The 24,826-nt window shown below is 41.9% G+C and overlaps 1 protein-coding gene across 23 annotated transcripts in view; it reads left to right on the forward strand.

Moving 5' to 3' along the window:
- The window catches only part of LOC144693263 (coiled-coil domain-containing protein 9-like), a 273,976-nt gene that overhangs the window by 117,961 nt on the left and 131,189 nt on the right, over window positions 1-24,826 (forward strand). For 16 of the 23 annotated variants that reach the window (XM_078562955.1, XM_078562963.1, XM_078562980.1 and 13 more), the window contains 3 exons: window positions 8,767-8,946; window positions 20,624-20,808; window positions 21,821-21,871. In XM_078562955.1, coding sequence (XP_078419081.1) covers window positions 8,767-8,946; window positions 20,624-20,808; window positions 21,821-21,871 — 416 coding nt within the window. The remainder of the gene's footprint in view (window positions 1-8,766; window positions 8,947-20,623; window positions 20,809-21,820; window positions 21,872-24,826) is intronic. The other 7 variants (XM_078562958.1, XM_078562964.1, XM_078562977.1 and 4 more) reach the window with 2 other exon arrangements.

Below are 24,826 nucleotides of genomic sequence, written 5' to 3' on the forward strand. Positions count from 1 at the left end.
TGTTGATGTTGGTTGAAGGAGATGTGCTGGCTGGGATACTCCCTAGATCTTTGTGCTGTGTGGTCATAAACATCCACATGAACGATTGGGACAGGTAGATGGTACCTTGATTTAACGTTTCTTAAGAGTGACAGCTGACATAACCGCATTCCGCCACTACAATGAATGTCAACTTAAATAAGGTGCTTAAATGGTAGCATGTGACTGAAGTAGATTGCTGCTTAACTCAAGAACTAAAGAAATACTTGCATTTATATAGTGCCTTTCATGACCTCAAGGATATCCCAAAGTGCTTTATGGCCAATGAAGTACCATTGAAGAGTAGTCACTGTTGTAATGTAGGAAACAACAGCAACCAAATTGCATACAAAAAGCTCCCATTAAAAAAATGTAATAATGACAAGATGATCAGTTTGAGTGATGTTGGCCAGGACGCTGGAGAGAAATCCCTGCTCATCTTGAAAATAGTGCATGAGATCATTTGCGTCCACCTGAGAGAGAAGACAGGGCCTTCGTTCAACGTTTCATCCAAAGGACACCACTTATGACAGTGCAGCACTTGCAACCTGGCAGTGCTGCCTGGATTATATGTTCAAGTCTCTAGTGTGATTCGAACCCACAAACTTCTGACTGAGGTAAAAGTGTTACCGACTAAGCAGTGGCTGAATGAATAAGATTGCTCATTTACCCCATCCCAGAAAAAAAATGTTTATGTATCCTAGGCCACCATTTGCTGTCTCAAACCAAATTGCTCATGCTGCATTATAACTCGCTTTTGCATTAAGAAGTGCAAGTAGCCAGGCTTTTTCATCTGTTTGCTGACTTCTGTTTTCTCCTATCATTCTTGTACTATGAAGAAAAACTGGGTAGCTTTACAATAAAATCAGAAGTATAAAAATGTTTTGTATCTTCATTAAAGTATCGATGTTTTCTCCGATAACTGATAACTGGGAATAGTGTCACCAACAGCAATAATATTATTTTCAGCCTGCTGTCAGGAATAATGTTGGATTATTGCCAGGTTTCAAATGCCCTGCCTTTTTAACGCTAGTGGCATGGAACTGATGTTGGGAGCTACCTAGTGCATGCTCTCTCCTGCACAAGAAGGAGGTGAGTACAAATAGAACTGATTTTAATTCTCTGTGTCTCAAAATTATATGTTATTACTGGATCAGTCTCTTGGCATTCAGAAGGATTTACAACTCAGTTCTTTGCTGCCATAAATGGGAGAAGGATTTCACTTTTAGTAAATTTTTAATCAAATACACTGGCAATAATATACCTGTTCCTACACAAGGGGAAAATTACCCATTACACATAGTTTTACTTGCCAGAATTTTGTGAATATTACTCTTTATAATTTTTTAAACATTAAAAATACAGAAATGAAGAAGTCCTAATTAACTAGGTAACTATATTGGCCCAACTACTTAATGTAGTTAGGCTATGTTTCCTTTTTTCCACATCCAGATGCTAACAAAATAAAACAGCTATTGTGGGATCGTTGTTGAATTTTTCAGTGACTAGGGCATTTGTACATTTGTAAACCTGAATAAAACAAACAATAGTTTGATTCTCTAATTAATAGCCTGTTACTGAGTTGCTTATGTCCAATACTGCTAAAAGATTAGTGGTGTTGAACAGTTGGAGTACAAATGGACAGAATTGTTAGGATTCATTGTGTGAAGCTGAAAAGTGACTCTAGTCAAAAGTGTGTAGATAGCAATTCCTGCCTCACATGCCAGATACTATACCTTGTTTGAAATAGCAAGTGGAAGCTGAACCACTGAAGAAATAATAATAATATTTTGGGTTCTTGCTTAGCAATATAATGCTCCAGGATGAGCTGTACTTCTAGCTAAACTGTTCCAACATAGCAACAACACTGGTATCTACCCAACATATAGGAAAATTATCCAGGTATACCCTGTCCATAAAAAGCAGCATAAATCCAATCTGGTCAGTTATCATCCTATCAGTCTACTCTCAATCATCAGGAAAGTGGTGGAAGGTGTTGTTGACGGTACTACCAAACAACACTTAACCAATAACCTGCTCACCAATGTCCAGTTTGGATCCTATTAGGACCACTCCAAACCAGATCTCATTACAGCCTTGATCCAAGCATGGTCAAAAGAGCATAATTCCAGGGGTGAGATGAAAGTGATTGCCTTCAACATCATGGCAGCATTTGACCATATGTGGCATCAAGGAGCCCTATTTAAATTGAATGAAGATCTAGGTAAAACTTTTCACTAGCTTGAGTCATTCTACGCACAAAGGAAATGGTTATGATTGTTGGAGGCCAATCATCTTGACTCTAGGATATCGCTGCAGGAGTTTCTCAGGTTGTGTCCTGGGCTCAACCATCATCAGCTGCTTCAAAATAACCTTCCATCCATCATGAGGTCAGAAGTTAAGGTTGTTCGCTGATGGTTGCATTGTGTTTAAGTTCCATTTGCATTCTTCAGATACTGAAACAGTCTGTGTCCATATGCAGCAAGACCTGGACAAGTTTCAGCTTGGATAAATAATATTAGCGCCACAAAAGTGCCAGGTAATGATCATCTTGACGAGAGAGACAAAACACCTAGTTATCCCCATTGTCTAAAATCTTAACTGGATTAGCCACACAGTCTCTGTGATTTAAGAACAAGCCGTTGGGTATTCTGTGCTGAGTGACTCACCTGACTACTCCAAATATTTTCACCTCCTTCAAGGCACAAGTCAAGAGTGGATGGAATACTCACCATTTGCCTGGATGGGTACAACTGCAAAAGCACTAAAAAAAAAACTTGACACCATCCAGGAAAAAACAGTCCACTTGAATGGCACACCATTCATCACCTTAAACATTCACTCACTAAGTTTTTGTTTGTTTGTTCTTAGGATGTAGGCTTCGCTGGCAAGGCCAACATTTATGGCTCACCCCTAATTGCCGCTGAGAAGGTGGTGGTGAGCTATGGTCTTGAACTACTGCAATTCATCTTATAGATGATACAGACTGCCCCCACTGTGGTCCAGTGGTGGAGGGAGAGAGTTCAAGGTGGTGATCAGGGTGCTGATTAAATGAGCTGTTTTGTCTTGGATGATGTTGAGCTTCTTGAGTGTTGGAATTGCACTCATCCAGGTAATGGACAGTATTCTGTTACACTCATGACTTGTGCCTTATAGATGGTGGACAGGATTTGGGGATTCAGGAGGAGAGTTACTCACCACAAAGTACCCGACCTCTGACGTGCTCTTATCATCACAATATTTATATTGTTTGCCCAGTTAAGTTTCCGGTCAATGATAACCTCCAGGTTATGATGGTGGGGATTCAGTGATGGTAATGTTGTTGACTATTGAGGGGCGATGGTTAGATTTTCTCTTATCAGCCCAAGCCTGAATGTTGTCCAGGCCTTGCTACATGTGGACATGGACTGCTTCAGTATCTGAGGAGTTACGACTGGAACTGTGCAATCAACAGCGAACCTCCCCACTTCCGACCTTATGTTGGCGGGAAGGTCACTGATGAAGCAGCTGTGGTTGGGCCTAGGACACAACCCTGAGGAGCTCCTGCAGCGATGTCCTGGGGCTGAGATGATTGGCCTCCATCAGCCACAACTATCTTCCTTTGTGTTAGTGGACCAGTTTGACCAGTGGACAATTTTCTCCCTTTTTGCCATTGACTTCAGTTTTGCTAGGGCTCCTCGATGTCACAGTTGGTCAAATGCTGTTTTGATGTCAAGGGCAGTCACACTCTCCTCATTTCTGGTATTCAGCTCTTTTAACGAAGTTTGGACTAAGGCTGTAATGAGGTCAGGAGCTGAGTGACCCTTTCAGAAACCAAACTGAGCATTGGTGAGCAGGTTACTGATGAGTAAGTGCCACTCGATCACACTATTGACGACACCTTCCATCACTTTGCTGAAGATTGAGAATAGACTGATGGGGCAGTAATTGGCTGGATTAGATTTGTCCTGCTTTTTGTGGACAATGTACACCTGGGCAATTTTCATATCGCCAGTGTTGTAGCTGTACAGCATTGGAACAACTTAGCTAGCGTGCTCTTAGTTAAGTATTACAGTCAGGATGGTGTCAGGGCCCCTAGCTTTTGTTGTCCCCAGTGCTTTCAGACGTTTTTATTGAAAGCACGTGGAGTGAATCGAACTGGCTGAAGACTAACATCTCTGATGGTGGGGACATCAGGAGGAGGCCAAAATGGATCGTCCGCTAGGTACTTCTGGCTGAAGATGGTTGCAAATGTTTTAAATGCTGTCTTTTATACTGATGTGCTGAACTCTGCCATCATTGAGAATGGGGATGTTTTGTTGAGCCCCCTCCTCCTGTTAGTTGTTCAATTGTCCATTAACATTCGTGGCTGGATATGGCAGGGTCACAGAGCTTTGATCTGATTCTTTGGTTACAGGATCACTTTGTTCTGTCTATAGCATGCTGCTTCTGCTGTTTAGCATGCGTGTAGTACTGCATTGGCACCTCATTTTTAGGTAAGCCTGGTGTTGCTCCTAGAATGCTCTCCTACACTCTTTCTATTAAACTGGATTGGTCCCCTGGTTTGATGGTAATGGTAGAGTGAGGGATATGCCAGGCCACGAGGTTACAGATTGAGGTTGAACACATTCTGCTGCTTCTGATAGCCCATGTACACCCAAGTCTTGAGCTGCTGAATCTGTGCTAAATCTGTCAAATTTAGCAAGGTGGTAATGCACAGAACACAATGGAGGGTGACCGCAGTGTGAAGACAGGACTTTGTGTCCACAAGGACTGTGCGATGGTCACTCCTACCAATAATGTGCTGGACAGCTGCATCTATGACAGATAGATTTGTGCAGAAGAGGTCAACTAGTTTTTTCTCTCTTACAGGTTCTTCCACCACCTGCCACAGGACCAGTCTGGTAGGTATGTCCTTCAGGACTCAGCCACCTCTGTGATATTTGTACCGCCAAGCCACTCTTGGTGATGGACATTGAGATCCTCACCCAACATGCATTCTGTGCCCTTGTTATCCTCCATGCTTCTTCCAAGTGCAGTTTAACGTGGAGGAAGACTGGTTCATTAGCTGAGATAGAGCAATAGGTGGCAATCAGCAGAGTGTTTCCTTGTCTGTCTGATTTGGCTCCATGAGAATTTGGAGTCTGGAGTTGATATTGAGGACTCCCAGGGTCACTGTGCCACTATTTGCAGGGTCGACTGGGCAGGGTGTATCTTTGTTATTTCTACTGCCTAGGATGATGCCAAGTCATCTGTCCAATTCTTTTATTCTTATTCAGGGCTATGGGCCCTGATAATACTCCGGCAATAGTACTGAAGACTTGTACTCCAGAACTTGCTGTGTACCTAGCCAAGCTGTTCCGGTACAGCAACAACACTGGCATCTACCTGGCAATGTGGAAAATTGCCCAGGTTTGTCCTGTACACACAAAACAGGACAAATCCAACTCAGCCAATTACCACCCCATCAGTCTACTCTCGATCATTAGTAAAGCGATGGAAGGGGTCACCAGCAGTGCTACCAAGCGGCACTTACTTAGCAATAACCTGCTCACAGATGCTCAGTTTGGTTCTGTCAGGGCCACTCAACTTCTGACCTCATTACATCCTTGGTTCAAGCATGGACAAAAAAGCTGAACTCCAAAGGTAAGGTAAGAGTCACTGCCCTTGACATCAAGGCAGCATTTGACCAAGTCTGGCATCAAGGAGCCCAAGCAAGACTGGAGTCAATGGGAATTGGGGGGAAAACTCTCTGCCAGTTGGAGTCATACCTGGAACAAAGGGCGATGGTTGTGGTTGTTGGAGGTCAGTCATCTCAGTTCCAGGGTATCACTGCAGGAAGTCCTCAGGATGGTGTCCTAGGCCCAACCATCTTCAGTTGTTTCATCAATGACCTTCCTTCCATCATAAGGTCAGAAGAGGGGATGTTTGCCATTGATTGCACAATGTTCACCATTCATGACTCCTCAGATACTGAAACAGTGCATATCCAAACGCAGCAAGACCTGAGCAGCATCCAGATTTGGGCTGACAAGTGGCAAATAACATTTGTGCCACACAAGTGTCAGGCAATGACTATCTCCAACAAGACTGAATCTAAGCATCGCTCCTTGACATTCAATGGCATGACCATCACTGAATCTCCCACTATCAACATCCACTGGGTTACCATTGACCAAAAACTGAACTGGGCTAGCCATATAAATACTCTGGCTACAAGAGCAGGTCAGAGGCCAGGAATCCTGTGGAGCATAACTCTCCCTCCTGACTCTCAAAGCCTGTCCATCATCTACAAGGCACAAGCCAGGAGTGAGATGGAATACTCTCCACTCGCCTGGATGAGTGCAGCTCCAACAACGCTCAAGAAGCTTGACACCATCCAGCACAAAGCAGCCCACTTGATTTACAGCCAATCCACAAACATTCACTCCCTCCACCACCGATGCACAGTGGCAGCAGTGTGGACCATCTACAAGATGCACTGCAGGAACTTACCATGGCTCCTTAGCACATTCCAAACCCACGACCACCTAGAAGAGCACAAGAGCAGCAGTCACACAGGAACACCACCATCTGGAAGTTCCCCTCCAAGCCTCTCACCATCCTGACTTGTAAATATATTGCTGCTCCTTCACTGTCGCTGGGTCAAAATTCTGGAACTCCCTCCTTAATAGCAATAGACCACATGGATTGCAACGGTTCAAGAAGGCAGCTCACCACCACCTTCTCGAGGGCAATTGGGGATGGGCAATAAATGCTGCCTTACCAGCAATGCCCACATCCCATAAATGAATTATTCAGTGGCAGTTTGATAGGCCATTTCGGAGACCTGTTAAGAGTCAACCGCTTTACTGTGGGTTGGAGTCACATGTAAACCAGACTGGGAATGGATGGCAGATTCCTCCATTAAAGGACCTTAGTAAGTGGCTACAGTATGTGCTGCAAGAAGTACTACAGCATCTCCCGCAGACGACTTTGACCTTTCAGGTGGTAGAGGCTGTAGGTTTGAGAAGTGCTGTCAAAGACAGGAGGCACATGAGAACACCACTTACCCCAAGTCAAGCACCATCTGCCTTGAAAATATATCAGCATTCCTTCATTGTTGCTGGGTAAGAGTTCTGGAATACCCTACTTAATGGCACTGTTGGTGTTGAGAATGGATGTGTTTTTTTAATATTTTGGTTCAAGAACTCAATTCACCATCTTAAGGGCAGTTCAGGATGGGCTATCAGTGCTCGGCTTGCCTGTGATGCCCATATCCCAGAGCAGAGTACGTTAGTCAAAAATACTTCAATCTGAAACCACTGAGCCCTGATATTTATTGGGCTGGGATTTCCAAGTGAGGCAAGGAGTTCTGGTCCGGAAGACCAGGTTCCTCAAGTGATATGGAATTGTAACTTCAGATGGGATGTTTTGTTTCAAAAGGATCCTTGCCCAGAAGCCATAATTACCCACTGTGTCTACTATTAAGGAATACTTAACATAGTGCATTGCTTATTAATGCAATGATTATGGAGTTCTTTGCAACTAAGGTTAGGACTATCCATTCACTTTCCTCTGCTGCATCTATTCCCTAACGAAAGGTATTTTACATACAACTGTACAACTTAAAGCGTTCATTTGTAAGCGTTAATGCAGATCATCATTGCCACTCGATACAAATGACTTGTTACGTTTTACAGTAACTTGCATTTATATAGTGACTTTAACATGGTAAAATGTTCCAAGGTGCTTCAGATGCCACTAAAGGCCTGGCTGTTAAAGGTGATGTGAATAAAATCAGAGATGTGTAAGAGGCCAGAACTGACGGAGTGCAGATTGCGAAGACTTGTAGAGTTGGAGGAGGTTACAGAGATAGGGAGGGTAAGACCATGGATATAATAAATACTTACCCAATAGTAATTATATATGTGCATTTCTTATTTGGTGGTATCATGACTCTTTAAATGTCACAGTTTTTATTGGTTGATAGCTGAATCAAATATTCACAAGGATTTTTTAAAATCTGTATCTTCCTATGACTGAAGCTGCTGGCCTTGGAAACTACCACGACCTTAATTTTTGTTAGATATTAGCAAGCTATACATTCTGATGACTGCCTTTTTAAAAATAAGGACAAAACACCCCTTTATTGTTTCTGTCCAATGTGTTGTTTGAATTTCTATTTGTCTAAGATTATAATTCCATCTTCCTTTCTGATCTAGAAAGAAACCTTGATGTAAATCAGGCTTTGTCATTGTCTTGATGCAGTTAAGAGTATAACACTAGAACATTGTCAGATGTTTCCTCCCACAAGAGGAATTGCATTTTATGCTGGGTAAAATAATTATTCAAAGTAAAAGCCATTTATCAAGGCAAGTGCCCAAAATTGTCTATTCCTATTTATTATCCTGGCAACTAGCACCCAGTGCTCTGGCCTTGCCATCATTCCCAATTGTGCTGGGGTAACCCTTTTCCAGAGGAAGTGCAGTACTATTTAAGGAGCTGGTGTAGTTCTTATTCTTGAAATTCTCCATGTATCTGTATTTCCTCCCTTCTCTCTTCAGGACTTAATTTTTGTGGCAGAGGTCAAATTTTAAGAATGCTGGTGCTGTATATGATCTGAAAGTTTGTACATGATTGCATTTTTTATCTGATGTGTGCTTAATGAAGCAGAAAAATCATAAAATTCTTATTCTGTAGGCTCCTGTAAAAGTTGCTCGCTTAAGAACACTTGGTAGGGAATAATGGGAACCACTTTCTCTGGTGAGTAACCTGCCTTTTTTATAGGAAGGAAAAGTTGACAAGAATCCAGTTAGAAATTTCTTGGATGACCGTCGGCGTTCAGGTCCCTTACCAGATGGGGATAAGCGAGTGGTCAATCGGCGTAATGTTCGCAACTGGGGTGGCCCGGACTTTGAGATGGTAAAGTCTGGTATAGAAAAGAAGCGTTGGGAAAAAGGGTGGCAGGTAAGTTATAGCTAATGCATGTAAAGATGTATGATGTGTTTTTGTGACTGCATATCTGAAGATTTCATGTGTAAACTTTTCTTGAAATTGTCTTAACAATCTGTTCATGATTGTCATAGTGGGACTACTAGAAAAGATGTATTACAATTTTTAAAGAGAACCAGAACTATTGGAGAAATGAGCACTCTGTCGGAACCTGGAAAAGAATATTCTAGAGGCGATGACTAGCACATTTTTCTCATTGGATCTGGGCATGTTATTGGCCTGAGTTTTTTTTCTTCGCTTCTTGTAGGGAAAGACCTGAGCATATTTAATTTTTCCTAATGGTATGGAAATGTCAGGAACTCCTCAAAGAGGAAACCTTAGATGTGAACATTCTGCTTAAAATTCCCTGATGTAACATTTTGGAATAAAATATGCTGTCGTTTTTTTTTATATTTGTTCCCTTTATCTTTCCATTCTTTATCTCTCTCTGCTTACTTTTTTGGGTTAGTATAATGCTAGTGGGGCTACATATGATGGGCAAATGATTCTGAAATAAAGAATATTCTCCCTCTAGTAGAAATCTTTCCTCGTAAATTTCTCTGTCCAAATCCAGCAACTGATATAGCTGAAATGACCATGAGGACAGTATTTCACAAATGTTCGAATGCTTTGCAGGACCAGTGCAGAATATCTAAGAATCCAGATTTCACCTGTTGAGTATCTTTATGAAACACAGATTTTTATCTTAAACAGTAAGTCCACTAGGGCAGAAAAACCAGGCTTGTACATTGTGTAATCACTGTATTCGCACGTAAACCAAAAAGCATCGTAGTTTATAGCAAGTCTGTCACCAATTTTAGTCCTGTTGTCAGTCTGCTGGGCATTGTGAAGATGTGTTATATAACATATACAAGATTAAACTGAGTTAGTTGTATTATCTGTGTTTCTATTGCTTAATCTTGGTTGATCTATAGATTCTTGACAATACATAAATGAAATTAAATCCAACCATTGAAAACTTGTAATTCCAAAGATGTAATTAGTCTTGAGTGTGAATATTCCTGTTTTTAAAAAGAAAAACGTTCAATACCTCTGTGTAAGCTACATTTTCTTATTAGAATCATAGCCATAGCGTCTTTATGGCACAGGAGGTGGCCATTTGACCCATCGAGTCCATGACAGCTCTCTTTAGAGCAATCCAATCAGCCTCATTTCCCCCATTCTATCCCCTAACCCCGGCAAGTTTATTTCCCTCAGTGCCCATCCAATTTTGAAATCATTGATCATCTCTGCTTCCACGACCCTTGTAGACAGTGAGTTCCAGGTCATTACCACCCACTGTGTAAAAAAAGAACATTCCCCCTGCATGTCCAGCCCAAAGTCTTAAATTCGTGTCCCCTAGTCCTTGTACTGTCAGCTAATGGGAACAGTATTTCCTTGTCTAGCTTATCTAAACCTATCATAATTTTGTGTGCCTTTGTCAAATCTCATCTCAATCTCCTTTGCTCCAAAGAGGACAACTCCAGTTTCTCCAACCTAATCCTGAAGGTAAAATCCCTCATCCCTGGAACCATCTGGTAAATCTCATCTGCACCCTCTCAAGGATTCTCACATCCTTCCTAAAGTGTGGTGACCAAAATTGAACAAAGTATTCTAGTTGTGGCCTAACCACAGCTTTATAAAGGTTCAGCAGACTTCCCTGCTTTTGTACTTAATACCTCTACTTATGAATTTATACAAGTAACATCCCAGAAATAACCGTAAATCAGGAATTGGAAGGGAGGGAGGAACTCAAGAAAATTACAATCACCAGAGAAGTAGAACTCAGCAAATTGTTGGAGCTGCAGGTTGACAAGTCTCCGGGTCCTGATGAACTTCATCCTGGGGTCAAAAAGAAAGTGGCTAGTGAGACATTTGATGCGTTGGTTTTAATTTTCCAAAATTCACTAGATTCGGGGAAGGCCCCATTAGATTGGAAATAAGTGAATGTAACTCCTTTATTCAGAAAGAGAGGGAGACAGAAAGCAGGAACCTACAGACCAGTTACCTTAACATCTGTCATAGGGAAAATGTTAGAAGCTACTAAAAAGATGTTATAGCAGGGCACTTAGATGAATTTAAGGTAATCAGGCAGAATCAACATGGTTTTGTGAAAAGGAAATCATGTTTAACCAATTTATTGGACAACTTTGAAGTGGATGTACTGTACCTAGATTTTCAGAAGGTATTTGATAAGGTCCCACGCCAAAGGTTATTGCGGAAAATAAAAGCTCATGGTGTAGGGGGTAACAATGGCTTGGATAGAAGATTCGCTAGCTAACGGAACATAGAGTAGGCATAAATGGGTCATTTTCTGGTTAGCAAGATGTAATGAATGGTGTCCCACAGGGATCAGCACTGGGGCCTCAATTCTTTACAATTTATATAAATGACTTGGATGAAGGGACCGAAGGTATGGTTGCTAAATTTGCTGGTGACATAAAGATAGATAGGAAAGTAAGTTGTGTAGAGAACATAAGGAGGCTACAAAGGGATATAGTTAGGTTAAGTGAGGGTGCAAAAATCTGACAAATGGAGTATAATCTGGGAAAATGTGGAAAATGTCCATTTTGGTAGGAAGAATTAAAAAAACGCATGTTATCTAAATGCTGAGAGATTGCAGAGCTCAGATGCAGAAGGATCTGGGTGTCCTGGTGCATGAATCGCAAAAGGTTAGTATGCAGGTTGAGCAAGTAATTAGTAAAGCTAGTGGAACATTATTGTTTATTGCAGGGAGAATTGAATACAACAGTAGGGAGGTTATGTTTATACAAGGGATTTGTGAGACCACTTTTGGAGTATTGTGTACAGTATTGATCTCCTTATTTAAGGAAGGATGTAAATGCGTTGGGAGCAATTCAGAGAAGGTTTACTGGACTAATAACTGAAATGGGAAGGTGGTCTTATGAGGAAAGGCTGCACAAACTAGGCTTGTATCTGCTGGAGTTTAGAAGAGTAAGAGGCAACTTGATTGAAACATACAAGATCCTGAGGGGTCTTGAAAGGGTCGATGTGGAAGGTATGTTCCCTGTTGTTCTAGATTCTCCCACTATGGGTCACAGTTTAAAAATAAGGGGTCGCCCATTTAAGAACGAGATGAGGAAAAAGTATTTCTGAGGGTTAGTCTTTGGAATTCTCTTCCTCAGAAGGCGGTAGAGACAGAGTCTTTGTTTTTAAGGCAGAGGTAGATCAATTCCTGATAAGCAAGGGGGTGAAAGGTTATTAGGAGTAGGTGGGAATGTGGGGTTGAGATTACAATGAGATCAGCCTTTACCTTATTGAATAGCGGAGCAGGCTCAAGGGGTCGAGTGGCCTACACCTGCTCCTAGTTCATATGAAATCTGGGAGGTGAAACTTGGCCAAACTCTGAAAATTGTCCATTACAAACAGCTTTATTCTTTGCAGCACCTCTGAACTTTAAATGTTGGCATTCTTTAAATTGAATGCATTCTTTCTGAAGGACTGACTACACCATCACAATTTTTAAAATCTATCCGTGGGATGTGGGCGTTGTTAGAAAGACCAGTATTGTGATTGCCCATCCCTAACTGCCCTTGAGAAGACGTTGGTGAGAAGATAATGCTGCAGTCCACGTTTTTTTCTTATTCATTCATTCATGGGATGTGGGTATCACTGGCTAGGCAAGCATTTATTGCCCATCCCTAATTGCCCTCGAGAATGTGGTGGTGAGCCGCTGCCTTGAACTGTTGTGGTCCATGTGGTGTAGGTACACCCATGGTGATATTAGGGAGGGAGTTTCTGGATTTTGACCCAGCGACAGTGAAGGAACGTCGATATATTTCAAAGTTGGGATGGTGAGCGGCTTGGAGGGGAACGCCCAGGCGTTGGTATTCCCATATGTCTGCTGCCCTTGTCCTTCTAGATGGTTGCGGTCATGTGTTTGGAAGGTCTAAGGAGCCTTGGTGATTTCCTGCTTGTAGATGGTACGCAGTGCATCGATGGTGAAGTGAGTGAATGTTTGTGCAAAGGGTGCCAATTAAGTGGGCTGCTTTGTCCTGAATGGTGTGAAGCTTCTTGAATGTTGTTGGAGCTGCACTCACCCATGCAAGTGGATAGTATTCCATTTCACTCGTGACTTGTGCCTTGATGGTGGACAGGCTTCAGGGAGTGAGGAGGTGAGTTATTCGCTGCAGGATTCCTAGCCTCTGACCTGCTCTTATAGACTCAATATTTACACGGCTAGTCCAGTTCAGTTTCTGGTCAATGGTAACCCCCAGCATGGTGATAATAAGGGATTTAGCAATGATAATGCCATTGGCTGTCAAAGGGTGACAGTTAGATTATCTCTTTTGGATATGGTCATTGCCTGGCATTTGTGTGAAGAAAATGAAACTTGACAAGCAATTATAAAAATGTTAGGACCAGATGAGGAGAGGTAGTATAGTTTCCCTCCTTTTCCAATCCTTGTTTGACCGCAACAGGTTTTTAAAAAAAGGATGTGTTTGCCAGCTCAATGAGTGTTTAACTGTTACATGCTGTGACTGTAAAAAACACCCACAGACAGGTTTCCTTGAGTCTGTAAAAAGAAAAGAGAATAGTATTTATGGTATTTAACCCAGACTATGTATAAATAATAATAATGCTCCAACTTTCAGGCACGCACACACACAAATGGATTACAGAGGATAGATAAAGCAGTTAAAGGTCCAGTAAAGTTTAATGGGGTATACAGATCCTGAAGGTTGGCTGGTTTCAGGCTGAACTCGGTGGCCCTGCTGGGTTCAGCGCTGATGTTGACGGCCAATTTATCTTTTCTTCCAGAGACATCAGCTATTGGGTTGATTCTTTACTGTCTACCTGCGATACATAGTAAAATAACAGACAGGGCTCAAAATTTGCAAGTTCGATCGAGAGAAAGGGAACCCACTCAGGGTTTTGCTTCTTCAGCGTCTCATTTGCTTGTGCTCAGGTCCACAGAGAAAACGTGCTTAAGCACACACAGGGTTAACTGGCTTGTCATATGACCCTCTCCAACTGATCAATGACCCAAATATGGTAATGGCTACTTGATTCCAGTTGCTTGGTTTACATGCTTAGATTACATCTTGGTCCATTCCTTTCACAGCCAGAGTCCCATTGTCCAAGTGATTACACCTAATGATTTGTCCTTGTCCACTTGATTGTCGGGATGCTTTGATTATGGAGTAGGAGATGCCCTCCCACCCCCTCAACCCTTTCAAGGCAATTGTTCCTGGTGAGGCTTTGCAGATATCCATTTCATTGGCTTTGGAATGTAGAAGGTATAGTGTTGCAAATATTCAGCCACCTATGACAGTGATTTCAAATCATTGGAATGTCTTTAGTCTTTTTAAAAATTCAATTAGCAGTTTCCAGCCAGTAAATTCATGGTCATTTCTTATAAAATATGGTGGTGTAACACAAGTTACAAAAATGTCTCAAATGAAAGAAGTGTACAGTAAAGAAGTGAGAAGAAAAGTATCAGTATGGAATTTAGCTACATAGGGCTGGATTTTGTGCTGGGTGTGTTTTGGGTGTGGGGGGTGGTGGGGGAAGCACTTAAAATGTCAGGTGGCTAGCCCAAACCTTCCTGTCCACCTCCTAGCTGCCCCCCCCAACCCCAAAATATGCTGGGTGAGTGGTGCTGAAATTGGCAGCCTGTCCGCCATATTTAAATGAATAATCAAAGGTCAAATAGGCTTGTTAGCCCATTCCATTATATGGTTAGCATGGCAAGGCGAGCAGGAATGGGTAGACTGTTTTTTGTAGCCTAGATGAAAAACGGGAAAGAAAGGGTGGTACCTCATACGCGGGATGCCCTGTGTGCATTGGGGGCTCTCCCTCCCCAAGATGCTACCCTCCCTTGCTTCCTCATTGCCTGCTACCTGCCCCCCAAATCCCACTCTACCCCCACCCTGGGTCCTTGGATCCCTCCCTGCCATAAACGTCCAGAGTTTGCCATTCTGCTGTAGCCATTGCTCTCCTTAGCACTCCTTCCCGCAGTCCTTACAGTGCTTCCCACAGTCCTTACAGTACCTACTACTGAGCTAGAGCTGCCGGCCAATCAGTTTGGCCACCAGCTCTCGGGGTCTGGGCTTCCTCCCATTGAGGGGCAGAAGCCCCAATCTCAGCTAGTTTAGAATGGCCCCAAGATAGCTGTGGGGTGGGCTTCTTTCTGGCGTGTGGACTTTCCTTCCAAGAAGGCAAGCAGTCTCTCCCTCCACCACCCCCCACCCCTCACCCTGAGAAGAACTGAGAGGATTGCAGACTGCTTGTATGTTTTGATTCAATGTATGTATTTTGTGCCTAGTCTCATAAGAACTGAAACTAATGCCCTTGTGAGTGCAATAAGTGAAATAGCATATTGCAGGACTAATAATTACTCCCTATCCATTGCATATTGCAACAGCGACTACATGGGATTCCCATGCCATTCTTCTGTCTATTCAGAAAGGGACAAATACCAATATGTCAGATCAGTGTGTAATGCTAAAATTAATAATGTATTTACAAGATTGATAATTATACAGCAGCAGAAATATCAGAGTAAAGTAGGTCGTATAATGCTCATTACGCAGGACATTCATTGTCTCAAAACTAAAAACAGTCAACAATCTTGTTCGTTTCCATGGGTTTCATTGGAGTCTCAGGATATTCCTTTGTAGTTTGACCTTGCGCAAAACCCTTGTAGACGTTGAGGCAGTGAAAAGCAAGGATCTGGAATCATAGGGCTATTCTTCAATTCTCTGTCTCAATTTTAACAAATCAAGCTCATTTTGATAGGTAACTGAGATAGTAACCATTTCTAATGTGCAGGTAAATAAGGTGCAAATGCATGCCCAGTCCACTCAATTGTCTGTTTGAGTTTGACGCCTGACAGCAATGAAGTCCTGTACTGTCCACTGTCTGTCCATGCCTTTAAACAGTGAACCATCTGACTCCTCCTCAAAGTTCTTTTCATGGTTTAGCCAATTAAGAGAATTTTGTCTACTTGCCCCATTCGGTGGACTCATATTCATTAGCTTTCACCACACACTGTAGTTAATGTGGCACTTGATTTTTTTCCTATCAATAGTCTAATAGTTGTGCTACTAGTGGACTAGCAACCCAAGGTTGAGAGCACAGATTCCTGTAGGACAATTTGTGAAATTGAATTCCATAAGCCTGGGAATTTATCGGATATGAAAGTGGCCAGATTATCTTAAAAACCAAGTGAGAATTGGGGAAGGCAACCTGATACCACTACCCAGCTTGACTTGCTTGTGGCTGCAGGACGTAGCTGACTTTTAATGCTCTTCGGACAACTAGGATTGTAAACTGTTTCCAAAACGATCTTGCTGCTCTTGAGCAATTTTGTCCAAAGAACTTCAAAAGTGCTGGATTTTAAATACTATTTTGTTCTCACCCCCATGCTTGCAATATAGAGTATTAGCCACATTGTGATTCTGCTGAAAGAGATAATGCCCTAGATCTTCCAGTCTCCGGATAGCTGGAGACCTGATGTACCCACTTCAAGATGCACTTAGGGATCCTGTGGAAGTCCTGATGCCCTGACTCGGTGGGAATTGCCTGGGAAGTTTGAACTTCTGATAGGCAATTTCCCAGGACCCTCCATGAAATTCTCCGACTCTGAGTTCGAGACAGAGATTTTGGACAGTCTGACTTACTTACCTGGATAGTTACCAGGAAACGTTAGACAGAAAAATCCTCCCCAACTCCCACCTGACCTGACTAGCCTCCCTGATGACGACCCGACTGCCCCCACCACCACCACCAAATGATGACCAGATTGGCCCCCGGCCGAATGACCCAGCTAGCCCTGCACAATCCCTCCCCCTTGCCACCTTACCCATTTACTAGCCCATTCACCAATGTTAGGAATGAAATGTAAATTCATAACCCATGTACTGAAAACTGGAGCGAGTTGTTAACATAAATAATCCGCACGCTTCCAGAACTTACACCACAGGAAGTGTAACACTCATTCCTTCACTCGATCAAATTTGAGAATGGAGTTTGAAGCCTTTGAAAGAGATTTTGGGGTATCTCATTATGCTTTGCGCTCTGCTCCGTAAGTATATAAGCTGGCAGTATTTTAGTTCTTAGTTAGAAGATTATTGGTTTAAGACCTTCAGAATTTCAGTACTTGCAAATCAGACTGATTCCTCCAATGCAGCATTGGACGAGTGCTGCCTTGTCATTTGCATGAGACCTTAAATATTCCATAGCATTATTTGAAGAGAATCGAGGAACTCTCACGAGGTTCTAGCAAATGTTCTTCCTTAATATACATTGTCACAAAACAGTTAACAGGTCTTTTATCTAATGGTTACTTTTGAGATTGTGCTGAGTACAAAATGGTTGCCACTTATCCTGGTTTCAGAATTCATTGCAGTTCAAACTAATTCACTATATGTGAAATACTTAGATATTTGAGATTTTAGATATTTTCAGGTTTAATGTCTCAAACCACTCCAAAATACAACCTCTCTCCCAGTGAGCTTGTCATTATTATATCACATATTCTGTTGTATCTTCTTTGACTTTGTAAGGATGCACTAGACCTGGCTCCGGCTAGAAACTGCCAAATAGATTTATTAAGCAGTAGATAGATAAATGAGTAGAAGCAGTGACATATTGCAGATTTACATTAGTTATTGGCTCACCTCTGCCTCAGAAGATGAAATAAGAACACCATTTCATATGCTGCACTGAAGTGCAATGTAAGTGCAAAGCCCTAGAACATTAGCATTGCATGATGATTTGTTGCTTGTTCTGACTTCTGGGTGGCCTATCCGTATGTCTCTAATGGCTTCAGACATACAACCTAATTTGAACGGGAACTTGACTCTGAAAAGGAAATGTTATTTTGTTAAACTCAGCTGTGAATCAAATATGTATGTACACAAAATCCTTAAAATAAATGTATTTTAATTGAGTTTTGGTTCTCCCTTAAATACCAGATGAAGTAAAATTTCTGTATTTTATGGCTCTGCAGAATAGGTGTGCTTTGTTTCGCCTAGTATGCTATATGTTTGGCTACAGTTATAGGATAAAAAACTGATCATCACTTCCAAAAGTAAAAATTACTTTGGAACTTTATTATTTGCAAAGCTGAGGCAGTCTTTTGTATTTTAATTTTAAATATTCAGGCTTGAATAATTTATATCTTGAATGACTTTATCTGTTGTAGCTAAAAGTCAGTGACTGACTGCAGGTTGTTTAATCAGGAGAGCTTCACAGCTGAGGCTGAGCCTGACACCATTCAATGGAATGTATCTCCTCACAGTCTCACACACCGAAAGGCACACACACATGCACACCCCCATAATACAGGGGTGGACAAATAAATTAAATCAAATAAACAATTAAATAAAATAAAAATAATTAAAAGTCAGTTAGGCTTGTTACTAAGCCCATTGACCCAGATAGTACGTTGTCCATGCCATAAAATGTTTGGCATGGGCAGTCAGGCGGGAGTAGGAAGTCTGATTTTTTTTTAAACACATTTTTCTAAGGGTAGGAAGGAAGGTGAGTGGTTCTGTCTTCGGGGGCTGCCCTTTTGTGGATCAGGGGGTGTTATGACACAGCTGATGGTAAATGCTGAGTTCTTCAAATCCCAAGGGAAAACGTGAAACAACTGCTGCAACTTGTTTTGTAATTTGTATAAATTTTGAGATGCATGCCTTGAATTCGGTAGTAATAAGACCACCAGTCTTATAGGTATTTACAAAACTAGATTAAACATTTATTGATTTGAAAAATGATTTTTAAGCACATATATATGTCTACAGATTACTACTATAATAACTTCTAAATCCCCTACTTTAAAATATAACTGGGAGTCAGATTGCTAGGGCAACAGTAAGACACACAGATTTTAAAAGACCCAGGCAAAGAAACATGACACCCTGAACCTGTTGCATTCAAAGTGAGTTTTCTTAACTTCAGTTCTTTGAAAACAGCAGCTTGAGGCATAGATGCTGAAGGCTTTTCACACTTGTTAGATCTTAAAAATGTCTACCCTTACACACAGCCTTCGCTCCTCTATACATATTTTCCCCATTGAAAGCAAATTCCCATTGTTTCACTATGTCTTTGGACTTTACCTTCCTGAATTATTAGCACGGTACCTATTTTACGAGTAATCTTTGGGAAAAATAAACAGTGTCTAAATTTCACCTGGCTAGGTGACACATTTCACCCTTTCTTTGAAAACAGTTTAGTCTGGCTTAATTAAAAATGCAAATATCCTTTTACACCTTACATTCTAAACTTCCCCCATGTCTACATCAAAGCCTTCAGAACAGCTGCCTTTAATCCAATTAAGTGTCTCCTCTTTCTCTCTCTCTCACACCACTATTTTACAATAAATTCTGTTAACATTGAGAATTGCTACATCTTCCTGACAGAGGGCACAGCCCCCCTAACATAGATCCCCCCTTCTTCCTACCTGCTTGCTGCTTTAAACCTACCACCCCCTCCCCCAACCTGCCCAAACCCTCCCTGCCCAAGACCTTGAATTTACCCGTTTTCAGGGATACATGGACAGTCTTCTGCTTCCCTGTGGCAGTGCCAGTTAATGTGCTCTTAGCACTGCTGGGCTTGATGGAGCTGCCACAGCAGCTTTCAAGAGTGGAACTTCTAGCCCAGTGAGGGTTGGAAGTTCCACAGGCTGCCCATTTAGACCACCCGCAGTGGTTTTTGCTGCAGGGTAGACCGGCACGGAGCAGGTTGACTCCATGCCAACTTTGCTTCCAGGGGTGAAGGGTGGAGTGTGGAGACAATCATCTGCCATCCTGTAATATTACATCCATGGTCACTGTTGTAATTGTAAAGGCCAAATATGGTGCCCTATTACTGTAGTGGAGATCAATTGACTCAGTACAAACTGAGGATTGAATCAGGATTTTTCGGATGTTTGTGACTCAGTTGCACGCTGTCTTTACCAATTGGTTAACTGAGCCACTGAAAAGGAGTTATCATTACCAAATTTACATCCTTCATTAGACTTTTTTAAATTTTCAAACATTAATTTATTTTCTTTCATGTGCAAAATCCCAAAATGTTTTAACCTTTTTGGCAATGTGGCTCCACAGTTTGTATCATTTATTGTCAGATTGGTTCACAAAAGTGTTACTTGGCCAGGATGGGTTGCATTAATGACTTCTCCTACCTACTCATGCTGGTGTTGCTTGCTGTGTCTGTGTGATTTAAAGGCACCCTCTAGTCTATTTATCACGGGTTGAACCAAACTTGATTCCCAATCCAATGTCTTTTAGTGACTCCAATGATAGATGAGAACAGAGAAGGAAACAAACAGCTGATTGGATTCATATTCTGCTTTGCAGTTATTAGTTGTTTAACTAATCAGTTGGAGCAATCTCAGTGCAGTACCTTCTGTCTGTTTTTTGAACAGACAAATAATGAACCTGGACTTTTCAGTATATCCCTTTTAACCAGACACTGCCCAAAATAGTGCATTAGATAGGTTATAAGCATCACCTTTATAATTGACTCATGGTACTGGCAAATGGTTAGTGTCATTTGCCTGATATAGGCTCCTGCCCATGATGAGCATTGATAATGTAAATGCTGGGGCAGTACTCGTCTTTTGGTACAAAAATGTTAACCTTTCAAATGTTAATACTGTAATTTTTGTTATTTGCTTCAGGAGGGTGGTCTGCCAGCTCAGAAAGGCACTGTGGACATGACTTTATTGATGACAGGGCGGGAGAGAGCAGAGTACGTCCGCTGGAAGAAAGAACGGGAGCAGATAGATCAGGAGAGACTAGCACGTCACAAGAACTCCAAAGGAGAGTGGAAAAGAGCATGGGATGCAAACAAAACTGAGGACATGTAGGTTTATTCTTCCTTAGGTAAAATATTCAAGATGTTTGCCATTTTGTATTTCTCCAAGAACTATGATTTAGAGAGATAACAGCCTGATATTTTTTTTGCCATAACATACCACTACTAATATTTTCAAGCTATAAATTTTACATAATCAACCCCAAACTCAATGATCAGAATTGTGGGATGACTAGGCTCGAATGAAAAGGCTGTGGGGGTGTATTGGTTAGCTCCCGAAAACTGGCATGGGGACTGAGATTAACCTGCATCTGTTGTGTTGAATGCAGGCATTTGTGTTGCTTGCTCATATCATGATTGCTGCATGCAGCCATTGTTGCCCGCTTTGTTGTGCGCATCAGCATGGGGCCCATTATTCTAAGTGCCTAGCAATGCTTAAAACTAGGTTGCACAACTTAAAAAGTGGGCGTATTGTAACTGGAGCAGGTGCTGCTCGTGTTCCTGAAAGTGAATTGGACATCAGAAAGCGTGAAGAATGGTTGACCATGGAAGAGTACAGGCATCCAGGTTTTCAGATGCAGCATTGGAGGTTTGGTAGAGGAAGTGGAATGGAGGAGAGATGTTCTGTATCCTTGGGGACAAGGGGGTTTACAGGAGAATGCCTAGACACATGCTGAGAAGGAGGTGGAAACAGATAACTGCAGAGGCCAATGCCAGGAGAGGCTACCTCAGGACTTGGATGCAGTGCAGAAGAGGTTCAGTGATCTCAAATGAGTGATTAAGGTCAAAGAATGCATCTTCAATGCGATATCTTATCAATTGTATCACTAGCTTCAGCCACTCCTCAATCCACCATGCACTGATTACTCAACTATCAACAATCCCCATCAATCTGGACATAACCCTAACATTCATGTGCTTTACTTTGCCATCACACAATTCATGCTGTTGCTAGCCTCACACCTACATCTCAAATCTTCTGGCACCTGGCAACCAACCATGACAACCACATCACCCAGATTGCATGACATTCACTGATGTACTTCCCTCTCTCCTGCAGGAGAAGGTGGTGCAGGACAAGAGGCAGCAGGAAATGTCCAGAGTGGGAGAGGTATGCTTGCATGGTCTGACCTCCATGGAGGAGACAGTATTAACCATTATGGGAAGGGTCATTGCTGAGGCTGAAGTCATTGATGGGAAGGGTATCCACATACCATAGATCATGGTGTAGAAGTCAACCTTTGAAGACTTGAAAGATCCTTCCAAAAACTGAGCCAATTTATATGCTGAGTATAAAATGTGAACCGTTGGTGTATGTTACAAGCTCAAAGACTACAGTCTTTCTAGTGCAATGTCTTCATTGAACTGAATGTAAGATGGCTGCCTGCAGGGAGTCCCTCATGGCGGAGCTCACATGATTATGGCAAGCCAAATAGGACATGTAGTAATAATTGCATTTCAAAATCCAAACTCCCCCTTTTCCTAACGAACAAAAGACAAATTTGCATGCACCATTATGTGTAAGTGTGAGTTACCCAAGTTACCCACTATACCACAATTATCCTAATGCAGTAACAAACTGTTGGTTATTCTTGTCAGTAACTGCCCATGCATTGCATACATAGTCCTTAAATTGTGTAGCTATGTTCACTTGGGATTCAAAACGTGCTTTCAAGGCTTTCACAATTTCTGCAGTCTGTTTTTTCTGTTTATTGGATAGATTTAGGGTGGAATACAATTTGTAGCAGTCTCTCCCCAGCAGTGTTAAAAGGGTTGCTACTCGTATCAGCTCTGGCTAAATTAAGTCTGTTGCAATCTCATAATTTTGCCATTGTAAGTGTCTTTAGTATCCCAATGCAAAGAGTCCATCAAATTCATTGAGTCACTTTGGCTATGGCATCATCATCAAGATCCCAATCTGCATCAGATTTGGTACTTTCGGTTTCAGAATCATTCCTCCACAACAAATCATCTTGCTCGCCATCAATTGAATTGGCTATTCTGCATTTTTGAACAACCTAATGACAGTTTGTGCAGTAATAGTATCCCATGATTTTGTCAAACCACACAGAATATCAAGCAGGGCAGCAGGTATATTTTCCCTCTTTGAGAGAGTTTTTTCTCCATCAACCATCCCCTGTTCCATTCTGCGCGAACATGATCCTTGAAAGGTTTGTTGAGGCACATATCCAAAGGTTGAATTACGGACTTTAGACCCCTTTAGACTTTAGATTTAAAACAGCAATTTGGGAACTATTTCTTCTTGGGTGCCTTGTGATCTCATCGGTAATATGGGATCTGAACACTAATAAGCTGCATTCTTTGCATAGGCCACCTATTCCATGCATAATCCATCCTCATCCATCTAACTGTTATCATGGACATGTACAAAAACTCGTGCAAAGAATGATTTTCGGCACGGTGTTACATTTGAAAATTACCATAGACTTTAATTTGTTCCATGGGCCATGCAAGCTAGTAGCATCATAAATCTTTTGTTCTCGTCTTGTGTTTTCACTGGAACTGTTTCAAACCTTTCCACTCCACAGTTTGGCTGCTGGGCATATCGAAATTCGTAGGCATTTTACCCATGTTGCTAATGTAGCACAATGGGTCCTTGTGTTTTTGCCTTTGTCTGATGATGAATTGCTGGAAACTGATAAATTTTGGCATTTAGTTCTTTTGGTAATCTCTGAGCAATCTTGATCTTCTGCCACAACTCTAGATATTTTTGTTCCATAAAGCAGCTACACCAACTAGCTGTTGGCCTGCAATCTTTGCTGGACTTGGGGTTCAATTTGGCCCACTTAATGTGCATTGCATTTCTGGTTACGATGTAACCACTCTGATTTTCAAGGACCCTTTCTGATACATCTCAAGATCAGGCCAGTGGCTGTTCCCTGTTCTCATGGCATGCATGGTCTTGGGCACCTTCTTCAGGATGGATTCCTCCTTCCATTATCTCACACCAGTTTTTCACGAATGCTGAATTCCCTCACTGCAGCATAGTTATTTGATGAGTTAACAAATGTTACAATTTTTGGCTTGAAACCAACTTTGTACTTCCTTCTTTTTGCCGGAGACCCTATTTCTATTTGTCATTCACCACGCACGTTGTTCTGTGTGGGCATGTCTTAAAATTCGCGCATTTACTTGGCAACGTGGCCTGTATTGTCTGTTTGATCCCCTGCGCTAACTTAGATGAGTAATACATGCATCTTTGAGATGAAAAATTGAGACTGACTCCTAATGCAAGTATAGCATTTCTTAGCAGAAAAGGGGGTTCGACGTACACTGAGCATAGGCCTAAACATGATCTTTGGCACTGAAACACTGGTTCATCTTAAATGCCAAGTTGAATTATACACCACGCTATAAAGTACCTGATCCTTTTCACACCCACTTCTCCCTTATCCCACAATGTCTTTTGACTTAAGAGTTGCAGATTGTATAATCAACACTTGTTAATTTCTCCTCTCCCCTCCCCACAACCCACCCCTTGTCTGCTTTTCATTTGAGACCCATGAACCTCAGCATGCACATGTAGTAAAAGAAGAGCAAGCAGATAGTGGAGATCAAGATTCACTGCCACTTTTTTATACTGTTGCAACCATAAGCTCAGATACTGACACTGTATGTATTTTATAGGATAGAGGCGGAATATGCACATGGTGACACACTGGGCACAAGTGCAACTCAGCCAGGGTAGTGGGTAAGGATAACGCAGTTTCCTGTTCACCAGAGGCCGAGGTTGCGTACTAGTTCTGCTGTAGGGGGCTCCGATAATGGCTTCGATGGGCCAGGCTAGATAAGAAGGCTGATGAACATCCAAATGCTTGGTGCATTGGGAAACCTGCCAGAAAACCTACCTTCACTGTCAAACATGGAGGAATCTGCCGCCAGCTTGGTAGAGGGGTTTGCGCAGAGGAGGCCATCCTCTTCAGCTTGGAATGGCTGGTTACCTCGAGCGGCACACTTGTGGAACCACCCATGATGCACTATCTGATGGCCAATGTTTCAATTTGCTCTATTAGATTTCTAGTGGTAAAGATGGCTCTCGCTGTAT

This window comes from Cetorhinus maximus, chromosome 18 (genome assembly GCF_964194155.1).
Source record: "Cetorhinus maximus chromosome 18, sCetMax3.hap1.1, whole genome shotgun sequence".
In the NCBI taxonomy this organism is placed as follows: Eukaryota; Metazoa; Chordata; class Chondrichthyes; order Lamniformes; family Cetorhinidae; genus Cetorhinus; species Cetorhinus maximus.